This window comes from Anomaloglossus baeobatrachus, chromosome 10 (assembly GCF_048569485.1).
Source record: "Anomaloglossus baeobatrachus isolate aAnoBae1 chromosome 10, aAnoBae1.hap1, whole genome shotgun sequence".
Lineage (NCBI taxonomy): Eukaryota > Metazoa > Chordata > Amphibia > Anura > Aromobatidae > Anomaloglossus > Anomaloglossus baeobatrachus.
The window spans coordinates 27,667,438-27,682,454 of NC_134362.1; the positions used below are offsets into that span (position 1 = coordinate 27,667,438).

Genomic DNA, 15,017 nt, shown 5'->3' on the forward strand with positions numbered 1-15,017 from the left:
GGCACGACCCACGGTCGCAGCGGCTGTGGCCGCTGTCACCCGCAGTGGGAGTGCTGGAAGCCAAGGGGCCTCCCGGAGGTCCGATAGCTCTTCCCCTTCTGACCAAGTGGCAGCCGAGTCCGGTGGAGGCCAGGACACAGGTCCCGGGGTACTGACTGAAGATGTGACAGTCTCGTCGATTCTGGCCACATCTAGTCAGGAGTTTCAGGCAGCGTTAGAAGCTGACGACAGCCTGAAAGCTCTAAAGGAGCAGGCGGCACAGCCTCCCTCGGACTCGGACCCGGAGCGAGTGGTCTGGGACCAAGGACGGCTGTACCGGGCCACGGTCCAGCAGGGTTCACCGGAGGCGTGGCCCAGGGACCGACAGTTGGTGGTACCCTATCCGTTCCGGACGGAGTTGTTGCGGATCGCACATGAGATTCCGATGGCCGGACACCTAGGGATCGCTAAGACCAAGGCCAGGTTAAACCAGCATTTCTACTGGCCAAAAATGGGGGCCGATGTGGCTGCCTACTGCCGTTCGTGTGAAACCTGTCAGAGAGTGGGGAAGGCGGGGCCACGCCCCAAAGCCCCACTGGTATCTCTGCCAATCATCGATGAGCCTTTCAGGAGGGTGGCTGTGGATCTGGTCGGCCCGCTGGCCATCCCCAGCAGCTCCGGGAAACGCTTCATACTGACGGTAGTGGACTATGCCACCCGGTACCCAGAAGCAGTGGCCTTGTCGTCCATTCGGGCTGACAAGGTGGCCACCGCATTGCTGGAGATTTTCTCCCGAGTGGGTTTTCCCCAGGAAATGCTCACTGACCGGGGGACCCAATTCATGTCCCAGCTGATGGAGGCCCTCTGTAAGCAAGTCCAGGTGCGACATCTGGTGGCCAGCCCGTACCATCCACAGACTAATGGCCTGTGCGAGCGGTTCAATGGCACCTTAAAGCAGATGCTTAAGATGTTGGTCGACTCCCATGGGCGTGACTGGGAGCGGTATCTCCCACACCTGTTATTTGCTTACCGGGAGGTTCCACAGGCCTCAACAGGATTCTCACCGTTTGAGCTCCTGTACGGGCGACGTGTGCGGGGCCCCCTGGCTCTGGTGAAAGAGGCTTGGGAAGGGGATTTGGCCACCCCTGGAGTGTCGGTTATCGAGTATGTCATGCGCTTCCGGGACAAAATGCAGGCCTTGACGCAACTGGTACACGACAATATGGCTCAAGCCCAGGCCGATCAGAAGCGTTGGTACGACCAGAACGCTTGTGAGAGGACCTACCAAGTGGGTCAAGAGGTGTGGGTACTGGTCCCCGTACCACAGGACAAGCTTCAGGCAGCCTGGGAAGGCCCATACCTCGTGTACCAGCAGCTCAACCCTGTAACGTACCTGGTCACCCTGGACCCTGCCCGTGGAAGGCGGAAGCCCTTCCATGTGAACATGATGAAGGCACATCATGAGCGGGAGGCATGTGCGCTCCCCGTGTGCAACCTGCCCGAGGAGGGAGAAGCGGAAACCCTCTTGGATATGCTAGCCCAGGTTAGGGCAGGCGGATCCATTGAGGATGTGGAGGTTGGCCACCAGCTCTTGGAGGACCAACGGTCCCAGCTGTGGGCCACCCTACACCCCTTCCGGGGGTTGTTTACCAACCAGCCCGGAAGGACTGACTTGGCTGTCCATCACGTGGACACTGGGGATCATCCCCCGATCCGGCGTTCAGCATATCGGGTCTCCCTGGAGGTGCAGCAACACATGCGCCAGGAGATTGACGAGATGCTGAAGCTGGGGGTGATCCAGGCATCCAACAGCGCTTGGGCCTCGCCTGTAGTCCTCGTCCCTAAGAAGGACCGAACCACTCGGTTCTGCGTGGACTACAGGGGGCTCAATGCTGTCACGGTCGCCGATGCGTACCCAATGCCACGCATCGATGACCTGCTCGATCAGTTGGCCGGGGCTCAGTACCTGACCATCATGGACCTGAGCCGGGGATATTGGCAGATCCCCCTGACTCGCAAGGCCAGGGAACGCTCTGCCTTTATTACCCCATTTGGACTGTACGAGTCCACGGTGATGCCATTCGGGATGAGGAATGCCCCTGCCACTTTCCAGCGGATGGTCAACACCCTGCTCAAGGGACTTGAAGGGTACGCGGCCGCGTACCTGGATGACATTGCCGTCTTCAGTCCCACCTGGGAGGACCACCTAGAGCATCTAGCACAGGTGCTCAGGCGGATCCACCGGGCAGGTCTGACCATCAAGCCGGGAAAGTGTCAGCTGGCCATGAGCGAGGTCCAGTACCTCGGTCACCGGGTAGGTGGGAGAACACTGAAGCCCGAGCCTGAGAAAGTGGAAGCCATCGCATCCTGGCCCACCCCCAGGACCAAGAAGCAGGTGATGTCCTTCTTGGGGACCGCTGGGTACTATAGGAGGTTTGTTCCACGCTATAGTAGCCTGGCAAAGCCCTTGACGGACCTCACCAAGAAGAAGCTGCCCTCTGCAGTCGATTGGACAATGGACTGCGAGACAGCCTTCCGGGCCCTAAAGGACGCCCTGTCCAGCCCGCCCGTGCTACAGGCAGCCGACTTCACGCGGCCGTTTGTAGTACAGACCGACGCCAGTGACTTCGGCCTCGGTGCGGTGCTCAGCCAGGTGGACTCTGCGAGCCAAGAGCACCCAGTCTTGTACCTGAGCAGGAAGCTGTTACCAAGGGAAGTGGCCTATTCTACAATGGAGAAGGAGTGCCTGGCCATAGTGTGGGCCCTGCAGCGTCTGCAACCCTATCTATACGGGCGCCACTTCATCGTGGAGACGGACCACAATCCCCTCAGCTGGTTGCACACCGTCTCTGGGACGAATGGGCGATTGTTGCGATGGAGCCTTGCGCTCCAGCAATACAACTTCACCATTCGCCACAAAAGGGGCCGTGACCACGGTAACGCAGACGGGCTGTCCCGACAAGGAGAGGTCGCGGACGGGCGCACGGGGGAACACCGGAGTGTGCTGCCCCCTAGCGCCCTCAAAAGGGGGGAGGTGTGAAGTAAATCCGGAGATATGACGATAAATCATGACATTCAAGTCATGTCAGGAAGCCCTCTCCTGGTGTCACCCCCCCCCCCCCTTCCCTTTACACAACTGGTTTAGCAACAAATCCCATGGCCATCTGTGAAGGTGTCCTGTGATATGGAAATGAGATGATGTGAGGACAATGGATCCAGGATGACTCCCTGCCGTCACCCTGTGTCCAGAGTTGTATCTCATTAGCAAGGCTTGGAAGTAGCCAGACAGAACGACTCCAGTAAAAAATGGTTCATATCTCGCAAGCCATATCTCCGATAAATATGGCAACCATAAAAATGGTGTCTCCGCATGTGGACGATGCCGGCACCCCCTTTTTATGGGAGCGGGACATTGGGAAATGCCCCAGGCGTGATATCAGCCAATGGGGAACTGGCAGACAGGTCATGAGTCCCCTCGTTCTGTAGCTAAATTCATAACTGTCACAATGAGAGCATTGGCGTCCGCCTACGACGCTCCCAGGCAAAGTTATGGCCAATATCCCCTTGGCTGGATAATTCTGATCCATGCAGGGGGAGTGGCAGTGCTTCCCTGTGAGGTCACTAAGGTAGGAGGGGACCTGGATTGCCCAGGTTGATAACCCTACTTCGGCCATTTTCCAGTGTTCTTCTGCTCGGGGGCTTGGTTGGGAAAGACCTGTGAGAGAGTTCCTGGAAACCTGGTCTACAGCGCCCCCCTGTGGCCAGACGCAACAAGGTAACTGCTGGAACTGTGTATGCCTGTTTGTAACCCATGCTTTGATTGTAACTGTACTCTGACATATGTATATTCTGTAGATTCCCTATTGTATATATTGTAGTTTCTAGTGTGCTTTAGGCTGATTAAATTATATAATTAATCTTGGGCTGTTCTGTTATCTCGATCTTGAATCCCACGTCTGTGTGTTCGGCTAATAGTTACCGTGAAGCGGTTGGTGGCAGCGAGTTGTGCCAAGGATTATTGTGGGGAGGCCAGTGAGATTCGGGAAGATATTATATATTCCGCCCGCGGAGGTCGGGGGAATATATACCCTACTCTCACCGGGGACCCTTCAATAATCGGCATAAGTAGTATAGCGGCCTCCTTGCTTATTGTCGGGCAATTCCATAATTGGCCTGACTATAAGAGGGGCGCTAGAGAGCGCGTCACGTGCTCTGTCTGTCGGTCGGGAGGTATAAAGGAGGGGTGACTCCTGCTTGTTACCCCCCGATCGTGACGTACTGGTAGCCAGCGCGGGGGATTTCTGAGTGACCCCCCCGGTGGTTTGTGACACCTACCGTGATATTTTGTGTTGAATTTGGAAAAAACACTTGTTCTACTAGTTCTGTTGAGCTACTTAAGGGGAACCTGACAGCTGATGCATGTTGCCCAATCCATAGGCAGCTTGAATCAGAAACTGGATGTATGATTTCAGCCAGGTATGTTTATCTCTGAAGCAGAGACCAAATTGTGCAAAAGACTAGTCGAACAAGATGATCCCTAGAGGCTTCATCTTGGCTGCTGCCATTGACTCATTTGTCTATTCTTATATAAGCAGGGAGAGACTTGTAACTCAAGGAGAGCAGGTGGGAAAAAGTCCCTGGGGACCTGCCTTCCTGACTGCTGTTCTGAGTGACTTGGTCCCTAGCTGCTTTTAAAGTACATGTCCGTCCACATCGCCCATGAAGATGGACATTATAAAGATTGCCCTGCACTTTATAAATTATCTTTAGGAGTCAGAATAGAGCTCTCACTACTTGGTTGTATTGGAAGATTAATAACCAAAATTTGTACTATATTTTCCCTGCAGCCATTTTTCGAGGGTGCCAGGTGCCTGACCGTGATGTGACAAGTGCAAAACTGCAAAGCAAATAGATGAGCGTTGAGTTTCTGTGACCTGTAATATTCACAGTATGTAAAAATAGAGAAATATTTACTCTATAGAGATCAGGGCTGTATTTTGCCTTCATGCTGCCCTAGGCACTTTAAGTGGTCGCGCCCCTTAGTGACAACGTAAAACTGAGTTTTCGCACTCGACATCTGTTTAAGGCAGATCTACTCTGTAAAACACTTTAAAAAGTATAAATGAGAAATGAGGGGCACTAACCCCCCCCCCCCCCCAATGGGGATCACCTCAGGCACATCAAAACATAGCATGAGTATAAAATATTCCCACCACACCGTCCCCACTTATATACTGTGACTGTCACACTACCCCTAATAAACTACACACTGCCCTCCCTTATAAATTATACCCACCACACCTTCCTCGATTGAAATATGATCTGCACTGTCCTCACATCATGCTGCCCCCTCCTCACAATGTCCCATGCATGCTGCCCCCTCCTCACAGGGTCCCATGCATGCTGCCCCCTCCTCACAGGGTTCCATGCATGCTGCCCCCTCCTCACAGTGTCCCATGCATGCTGCCTCCTCCTCACAGTGTCCCATGCATGCTGCCCCCTCCTCACAGTGTCCCATGCATGCTGCCCCCTCCTCACAATGTCCCATGCATGCTGCCCCCTCCTCACAATGTCCCATGCATGCTGCCCCCTCCTCACAGTGTCCCATGCATGCTGCCCCCTCCTCACAGTGTCCCATGCATGCTGCCCCCTCCTCACAGGGTCCCATGCATGCTGCCCCCTCCTCACAGGGTCCCATGCATGCTGCCCCCTCCTCACAGTGTCCCATGCATGCTGCCTCCTCCTCACAGTGTCCCATGCATACTGCCCCCTCCTCACAGGGTCCCATGCATGCTACCCCCTCCTCACAGTGTCCCATGCATGCTGCCCCCTCCTCACAATGTCCCATGCATGCTGCCCCCTCCTCACAGTGTCCCATGCATGCTGCCCCCTCCTCACAGTGTCCCATGCATGCTGCCCCCTCCTCACAGTGTCCCATGCATGCTGCCCCCTCCTCACAGGGTCCCATGCATGCTGCCCCCTCCTCACAGGGTCCCATGCATGCTGCCCCCTCCTCACAGTGTCCCATGCATGCTGCTCCCTCCTCACAATGTCCCATGCATGCTGCTCCATCCTCACAGTGTCCCATGCATGCTGCTCCATCCTCACAGTGTCCCATGCATGCTGATCCCTCCTCAGTGTCCCATGCATGCTGATCCCTCCTCACAGTGTCCCATGCATGCTGCTCCCTCCTCACAGTGTCCCATGCGTGCTGCCCCCTCCTCACACTGTCCCATGCATGCTGCTCCCTCCTCACAGTGTCCCATGCATGCTGCTCCATCCTCACAGTGTCCCATGCATGCTGCTCCATCCTCACAGTGTCCCATGCATGCTGCTCCATCCTCACAGTGTCCCATGCATGCTGATCCCTCCTCACAGTGTCCCATGCATGCTTATCCCTCCTCACAGTGTCCCATGCATGCTGATCCCTCCTCACAATGTCCCATGCATGCTGCTCCATCCTCACAGTGTCCCATGCATGTTGCTCCATCCTCACAGTGTCCCATGCATGCTGCTCCATCCTCACAGTGTCCCATGCATGCTGATCCCTCCTCACAGTGTCCCATGCATGCTGATCCCTCCTCACAGTGTCCCATGCATGCTGATCCCTCCTCACAATGTCCCATGCATGCTGCTCCATCCTCACAGTGTCCCATGCATGCTGCCCCCTCCTCACAATGTCCCATGCATGCTGCCCCCTCCTCACAGTGTCCCATGCATGCTGCCCCCTCCTCACAGGGTCCCATGCATGCTGCCCCCTCCTCACAGTGTCCCATGCATGCTGCTCCCTCCTCACAATGTCCCATGCATGCTGCTCCATCCTCACAGTGTCCCATGCATGCTGCTCCATCCTCACAGTGTCCCATGCATGCTGCCCCCTCATCACAGTGTCCCATGCATGCTGCCCCCTCCTCACAGGGTCCCATGCATGCTGCCCCCTCCTCACAGTGTCCCATGCATGCTGCCCCCTCCTCACAGTGTCCCATGCATGCTGCCCCCTCCTCACAGTGTCCCATGCATGCTGCCCCCTCCTCACAGTGTCCCATGCATGCTGATCCCTCCTCACAGTGTCCCATGCATGCTGCTCCATCCTCACAGTGTCCCATGCATGCTGCTCCATCCTCACAGTGTCCCATGCATGCTGATCCCTCCTCACAGTGTCCCATGCATGCCTATCCCTCCTCACAGTGTCCCATGCATGCTGATCCCTCCTCACAATGTCCCATGCATGCTGCACCATCCTCACAGTGTCCCATGCATGCTGCTCCCTCCTCACAGTGTCCCATGCATGCTGCCCCCTCCTCACAGGGTCCCATGCATGCTGCCCCCTCCTCACAGGGTCCCATGCATGCTGCCCCCTCCTCACAGGGTCCCATGCATGCTGCCCCCTCCTCACAGTGTCCCATGCATGCTGCTCCCTCCTCACAATGTCCCATGCATGCTGCTCCATCCTCACAGTGTCCCATGCATGCTGCTCCATCCTCACAGTGTCCCATGCATGCTGCTCCATCCTCACAGTGTCCCATGCATACTGATCCCTCCTCAGTGTCCCATGCATGCTGCTCCCTCCTCACAGTGTCCCATGCATGCTGCTCCATCCTCACAGTGTCCCATGCATGCTGCTCCATCCTCACAATGTCCCATGCATGCTGATCCCTCCTCACAGTGTCCCATGCATGCTGCTCCCTCCTCACAATATCCCATGCATGCTGCTCCATCCTCACAGTGTCCCATGCATGCTGCTCCATCCTCACAGTGTCCCATGCATGCTGCCCCCTCCTCACAGTGTCCCATGCATGCTGCCCCCTCCTCACAGTGTCCCATGCATGCTGCCCCCTCCTCACAGGGTCCCATGCATGCTGCCCCCTCCTCACAGTGTCCCATGCATGCTGCCCCCTCCTCACAGTGTCCCATGCATGCTGTCCCCTCCTCACAGTGTCCCATGCATGCTGCCTCCTCCTCACAGTGTCCCATGCATGCTGCCCCCTCCTCACAATGTCCCATGCATGCTGCCCCCTCCTCACAATGTCCCATGCATGCTGCCCCCTCCTCACAATGTCCCATGCATGCTGCCCCCTCCTCACAGTGTCCCATGCATGCTGCCCCCTCCTCACAATGTTCCATGCATGCTGATCCCTCCTCAGTGTCCCATGCATGCTGCCCCCTCCTCACAGTGTCCCATGCATGCTGCCTCATCCTCACAGTGTCCCATGCATGCTGCCCCCTCCTCACAATGTCCCATGCATGCTGCCCCCTCCTCACAATGTCCCATGTATGCTGCCCCCTCCTCACAATGTCCCATGCATGCTGCCCCCTCCTCACAGTGTCCCATGCATGCTGCCCCCTCCTCACAGTGTCCCATGCATGCTGCCCCCTCCTCACAATGTTCCATGCATGCTGATCCCTCCTCAGTGTCCCATGCATGCTGCCCCTCCTCACAATGTCCCATGCATGCTGCCCCTCTCCATGAGCTCCTAATGCTGCCTTACTCTTTTCCATAATGACACCTCCATGTTGCTCCATTCATCATAGTAAGACCACCACACTAACGCTTATGCTGAGACACCCCCCCCACACACACACACACTACACCACTCTTGATATTGACTCCCCTACATTGCTCCACTCCATACTGAGCCCACACATGCTGCCCCTTCTCCATAATGAGCTCCCAATGCTGCCCCCCTCTTATTCTGAGTCCTTACACTCCCCCCATCGATTTTGTCATTGCACTATCCCTCAACCATTGTCCTCTGTCTCTAGCATTGGCCCCTCTCTCCCATTCCCCCAGCAGCAGCCGCTCTCCCCCAGCCTCAGCCTCTCTCTCCCCCCAGCCTCCCCCCCAGCCTCAGCCTCTCTCTCCCCCCAGCCTCCCCCCCAGCCTCAGCCTCTCTCTCCCCCCAGCCTCCCCCCAAGCCTCAGCCTCTCTCTCCCCCCAGCCTCCCCCCCAGCCTCAGCCTCTCTCTCCCCCCAGCCTCCCCCCCACCTCAGCCTCTCTCTCCCCCCAGCCTCCCCCCCAGCCTCAGCCTCTCTCTCCCCCCAGCCTCCCCCCAAGCCTCAGCCTCTCTCCCCCCAGCCTCCCCCCCAGCCTCAGCCTCTCTCTCCCCCCAGCCTCCCCCCCAGCCTCTCTCTCCCCCCAGCCTCAGCCTCTCTCTCCCCCCAGCCTCCCCCCCAGCCTCAGCCTCTCTCTCCCCCCAGCCTCCCCCCCAGCCTCAGCCTCTCTCCCCCCAGCCTCAGCCTCTCTCTCCCCCCAGCCTCCCCCCCAGCCTCAGCCTCTCTCTCCCCCCAGCCTCCCCCCCAGCCTCAGCCTCTCTCTCCCCCCAGCCTCCCCCCCAGCCTCAGCCTCTCTCTCCCCCCAGCCTCCCCCCCAGCCTCAGCCTCTCTCTCCCCCCAGCCTCCCCCCCAGCCTCAGCCTCTCTCCCCCCAGCCTCTCCCCAGCCTCAGCCTCTCTCTCCCCCCAGCCTCCCCCCCAGCCTCAGCCTCTCTCTCCCCCCAGCCTCCCCCCCAGCCTCAGCCTCTCTCTCCCCCCAGCCTCCCCCCCAGCCTCAGCCTCTCTCTCCCCCCAGCCTCCCCCCAGCCTCAGCCTCTCTCTCCCCCCAGCCTCCCCCCCAGCCTCAGCCTCTCTCTCCCCCCAGCCTCCCCCCCAGCCTCAGCCTCTCTCCCCCCAGCCTCTCCCCAGCCTCAGCCTCTCTCTCCCCCCAGCCTCCCCCCCAGCCTCAGCCTCTCTCTCCCCCCAGCCTCCCCCCCAGCCTCAGCCTCTCTCTCCCCCCAGCCTCCCCCCCAGCCTCAGCCTCTCTCTCCCCCCAGCCTCCCCCCAGCCTCAGCCTCTCTCTCCCCCCAGCCTCAGCCTCTCTCTCCCCCCAGCCTCCCCCCCAGCCTCTCTCTTCTCCCCCCAGCCTCTCTCTTTTCCCAGCCTCCCCCCAGCCTCTCTCTTTTCCCAGCCTCCCCCCAGCCTCTCTCTTTTCCCAGCCTCCCCCCAGCCTCTCTCTTTTCCCAGCCTCCCCCCAGCCTCTCTCTTTTCCCAGCCTCCCCCCCAGCCTCTCTCTTTTCCCAGCCTCCCCCCAGCCTATCTCTTTTACCAGCCTCCCCCCAGCCAAAAAGAGGCATCGCAACGATCATCAACTAACCTGTAAGGTGCCCATACATTCTAGGCTCTGCCTTACGCATACCTGCTCCGGTGCCTGCTGCCCTGCTCTGCTGATTACCCTCTTCTGGCTGGCTCCAGCTCCAGTCGCGTCCTCCTCCGCGGCGTGTGTCGTCTGCAGCATTGGACGCTGCAGCACGGGGCAGTGAGCTGATTGGCGCGCCCGCGCGTTTCTGACCCGGAAGTGCAGGCGCTGGAACTTCCGGGGTTAATCAGCTCACTATGCCTGGCGCCCTCCGTGTATGTAAAGAGATAGAAGTGCGCCTTTCCTCTCCCTCTCACCCCCCCCCCCCCCCGAGAGCACAGCGAAGTGCAACGGAGGGAGGGGCGGGGGGCGGGGATGTAAAAAAAAAAAAATTATATTTTTTTTTTTTTTTTTTTTTGCTGCCAGAAAGTGCCGCCCCCCCGCAACGTGCCGCCCTAGGCACGGGACCACGGGTGCCTAGTGGCAAATACGGCCCTGATAGAGATCACAGTGTACGATTTAGGAGATGTTCACATATTGTAAAACAGTGCAGTATCTGCAACCCCAGTTCACACCAGCATATAAAAGGTCATCCGAGATTCATCCTGAAACAATTGTCATCCATATGGAATTCGTGTGCCATCTGTGTTGTACATTTTTTATATCCATGTGGCATGTTTTTATACATCAACATTTTAAAATATACAAGATTAAATACAGTTTTCTAGGTTAATAATGGCAATAAATCTGTAAGAAACAAATGTTATAAAGTTTATCCGCATGGGATCCGATTTTTCTGGTGCAGCCATAGACTTGAACAGGTGGGTCTCATACAACGAAAGGGAGGAAACTAGAGCATGCATCTTACTCCCGTGAAGATCTGGAAAAATCGCTCATCTGAACAAACTAATGGTATAACATTGGTCCTAGTGCTGTCCGTGTGATGACAGTATTTTCATAGACAGCACTTGGACCAAAAATAAGGTTGTGTCAACCTAGACAAAAGTTCCTTTAGATGAGCGCTTTATACGGACGTGTACTGTCCAAGTAGATATTGGACAGTACCAATGTAATTAAATAGGGCTGTTCAGATAATTTTTTTTTTCACAAGATCAGTTTTTCACATGCTCGCCTGAACCCAGACTTATGCCTATTGTCTTCTGATAATATTCAATACATACATCATAATCAATAACGAAGCCTAATTCATTATTTGCTTGAAGTTTCTTGAACAAAGCTTCAAAGTTTTCACTCTTCGTAGACCAACGTCTAAAGAAAAATGTAATAAAGAACTGACTAAGCTTACTATATTTTCACAAATTAATAACACAAGTGAACTTAAGAAATTCCTTAACCCCTTAACGAGCCATTGCGTGCTATGTACATTATGGGTCGTCTCCCTGCCTTTGATGCGCTCTCGTACACCAAGTCCGCATCTTTCCCTGCACGTTGGCTGATTTCATCAGCCGACATGTGCCTCTAACAAGTGTGGGTGGAGCGGTGCGCCACTCGCAACTGTTATCCTGATAAATGCCGCTGTCAATCTCCAACCGTGGGGGGCACGCTGTTCAATCCCCACATCAGCAAGTGTTAGTGCATCTAAATAATTACAATGAGTAACTCCAGTCTTTTGCAGTTTCAGAAAACCTTTAGTTTGTAAAAAAAAAAAAAAGAAAAACAAATTGACCGTGAAAGGTTGCATTTTTTTTTTTATCATGCACTGATTACATACAGTCTTCATTGTACTTACATGCTGTATTCTGAGTTTGCACACAAAACATGCATTTTGCACTACACTGTCAGGGCTGTAACAACAGTGGCGGCCTGGGGGTGTAGGGGGCCCGCCGACTCCAGCACCTGTTTCAGCTGGATGTGTGTCTGACGGTGTGCATCCAGCTGAAAAAAAATCACAGCGTAGAGACCTATCGGTTCCCTGCACTGCGATGTGCCGGCCGCCGATTAAAGCTGTGAATATTCACTGCTCCCAACGACCATAATCTTGGGCATGGGGATCACAGAATATGCCAGCACAGCTGACAGCGCTGTAAGTGGGCGCGCATGACAGTGATGTCATGCGCTGTGCCAATTACATGCTGGTCAGTTGCCAGCATGCCAGCGCTGTTTGAGGACACTGGGGGAACAGCGGGAAGTTGAGTGTAATTGTTTAGGTTGTTTATTTTTACTGTGTGCGGCGCTCTCGAGGTTCATAGTTACCAGGATATGGCTATATACCAGTATAGGGACATGATGTGGCCATATATACCAGGATGGGGCTATATACTAGGATGGGGCTATATACCAGGATGGGGACATGATGGGGCTATATACCAGTATGGGGCTATATACCATTATAGGGACATGATGTGGCCATATATATACGAGGATGGGGCTATATACCAGAATGGGGCTATATACCGGGATAGGGACATGATGGGGCTATATACCAGGATGGGGACATGATGTGGCCATATATACCAGGATGGAAACATAATAACGCTATATACCAGGATGGGGACATGATTGGCACATATATCAAGATGGTGCTAAATACCAAGATGGAAACATGTTGGGACATATTCCAGAATGGGGCTATATACCAGGATGTGGCCAGGATGGGGACATATACTAGGATGGAGCTATATGCCAGGATGAGACATGATGAGGCCATATATACCAAAATGAGGACATGATGAAGCTATACAGTGCCTACAAGTAGTATTCAACCCCCTGCAGATTTAGCAGGTTTGATAAGATGCAAATAAGTTAGAGCCTGCAAACTTCAAATAAGAGCAGGAATTATTAACAGATGCATAAATCTTACAAACCAACAAGTTATGTTGCTCAGTTAAATTTTAATAAATTTTCAACATAAAAGTGTGGGTCAATTATTATTCAACCCCTAGGTTTAATATTTTGTGGAATAACCCTTGTTTGCAATTACAGCTAATAATCGTCTTTTATAAGACCTGATCAGGCTGGCACAGGTCTCTGGAGTTATCTTGGCCCACTCCTCCATGCAGATCTTCTCCAAGTTATCTAGGTTCTTTGGGTGTCTCATGTGGACTTTAATCTTGAGCTCCTTCCACAAGTTTTCAATTGGAGACTGACTAGGCCACTGCAACACCTTGATTTTTTCCCTCTTGGACCAGGCCTTGGTTTTCTTGGCTGTGTGCTTTGGGTCGTTGTCTTGTTGGAAGATGAAATGACGACCCATCTTAAGATCCTTGATGGAGGAGCGGAGGTTCTTGGCCAAAATCTCCAGGTAGGCCGTGCTATCCATCTTCCCATGGATGCGGACCAGATGGCCAGGCCCCTTGGCTGGAAACAGCCCCACAGCATGATGCTGCCACCACCATGCTTGACTGTAGGGATGGTATTCTTGGGGTCGTATGCAGTGCCATCCAGTCTCCAAACGTCACGTGTGTGGTTGGCACCAAAAATCTCGATCTTGGTCTCATCAGACCAGAGAACCTTGAACCAGTCTGTCTCAGAGTCCTCCAAGTGATCATGAGCAAACTGTAGACGAGCCTTGACATGACGCTTTGAAAGTAAAGGTACCTTACGGGCTCGTCTGGAACGGAGACCATTACGGTGGAGTACGTTACTTATGGTATTGACTGAAACCAATGTCCCCACTGCCATGAGATCTTCCCGGAGCTCCTTCCTTGTTGTCCTTGGGTTAGCCTTGACTCTTCGGACAAGCCTGGCCTCGGCAAGGGAGGAAACTTTCAAAGGCTGTCCAGGCCGTGGAAGGCTAACAGTAGTTCCATAAGCCTTCCACTTCCGGATGATGCTCCCAACAGTGGAGACAGGTAGGCCCAACTCCTTGGAAAGGGTTTTGTACCCCTTGCCAGCCTTGTGACCCTCCACGATCTTGTCTCTGATGGCCTTGGAATGCTCCTTTGTCTTTCCCATGTTGACCATGTATGTGGGCTGTTCACAAGTTTGGGGAGGGTCTTAATTAGTCAGAAAAGGCTGGAAAAAGAGATAATTAATCCAAACATGTGAAGCTCATTGTTCTTTGTGCCTGAAATACTTCTTAATACTTTAGGGGAACCAAACAGAATTCTGGTGGTTTGAGGGGTTGAATAATAAATGACCCTCTGAATAAACTTTTCTCAATTTAAAAAAAAAATAAAAAAAGAAATAACATTCTTTTTTGCTGCATTTCACACTTCTAGGCTGATCTACAGTCCAAATGTCACAATGCCAAGTTAATTCCGAATGTGTAAACCTGCTAAATCTGCAGGGGGTTGAATACTACTTGTAGGCACTGTATATACCAGGATGTGGATATGATGGGGCTTTATATACCATGATGGGGCCATATATACCAGAATTGGGACATATACCAGGGTGGGACAATGATGGGGACATATATACCAGGATGAGGACACGATGGGGCCATATATACCAGGATGGAGAGATGATAGGGCCATATATACCAGGATGGGCCATGAAGGGGGCATACACCACACTGGGACCATGATCGGGACATATATACAAGGATGGAGCCATGAAGAGGACACATATAGCAGCATATAGTCATAATGAGGTCATAAACCAGGATGGGGGACATATTTACCAGGAAGTGGTCCAGGATGGAGGGAAATTTGTACAGGATGGGGTGGAGTCAATACACATTTAAGGGGATAGGGGGTAACTTGTACACCTTTATAGGATTTTGAATGCTGCAATGGCCCAAATGGGGAGGCCTGGATCAAACTTTGCACCAGGTCCTATCGGACTCTAGTTACGCCACTTTACACTATGTAAAAATCCTTGCTATGTGCACACATTTGGTAGCAGAATTTCTGCTCCAAATCTTGATCTTCTGGCAGGACAAAAAAGCTGCAGCAAAAATGCATATTTTTGACGCTTTTTTATGCATTTTAATCAATTTTTTCCTTTGCTTTCAATGGTGAACAC

At 53.9% G+C, this 15,017-nt stretch overlaps 1 protein-coding gene across 1 annotated transcript in view; it reads right to left on the reverse strand.

Moving 5' to 3' along the window:
- LOC142254310 (receptor-type tyrosine-protein phosphatase eta-like) overlaps positions 1-15,017 on the reverse strand; it is a 132,168-nt gene that overhangs the window by 17,150 nt on the left and 100,001 nt on the right. The window contains exon 18 of the mRNA XM_075325358.1: positions 11,270-11,357. Coding sequence (XP_075181473.1) covers positions 11,270-11,357 — 88 coding nt within the window. The remainder of the gene's footprint in view (positions 1-11,269; positions 11,358-15,017) is intronic.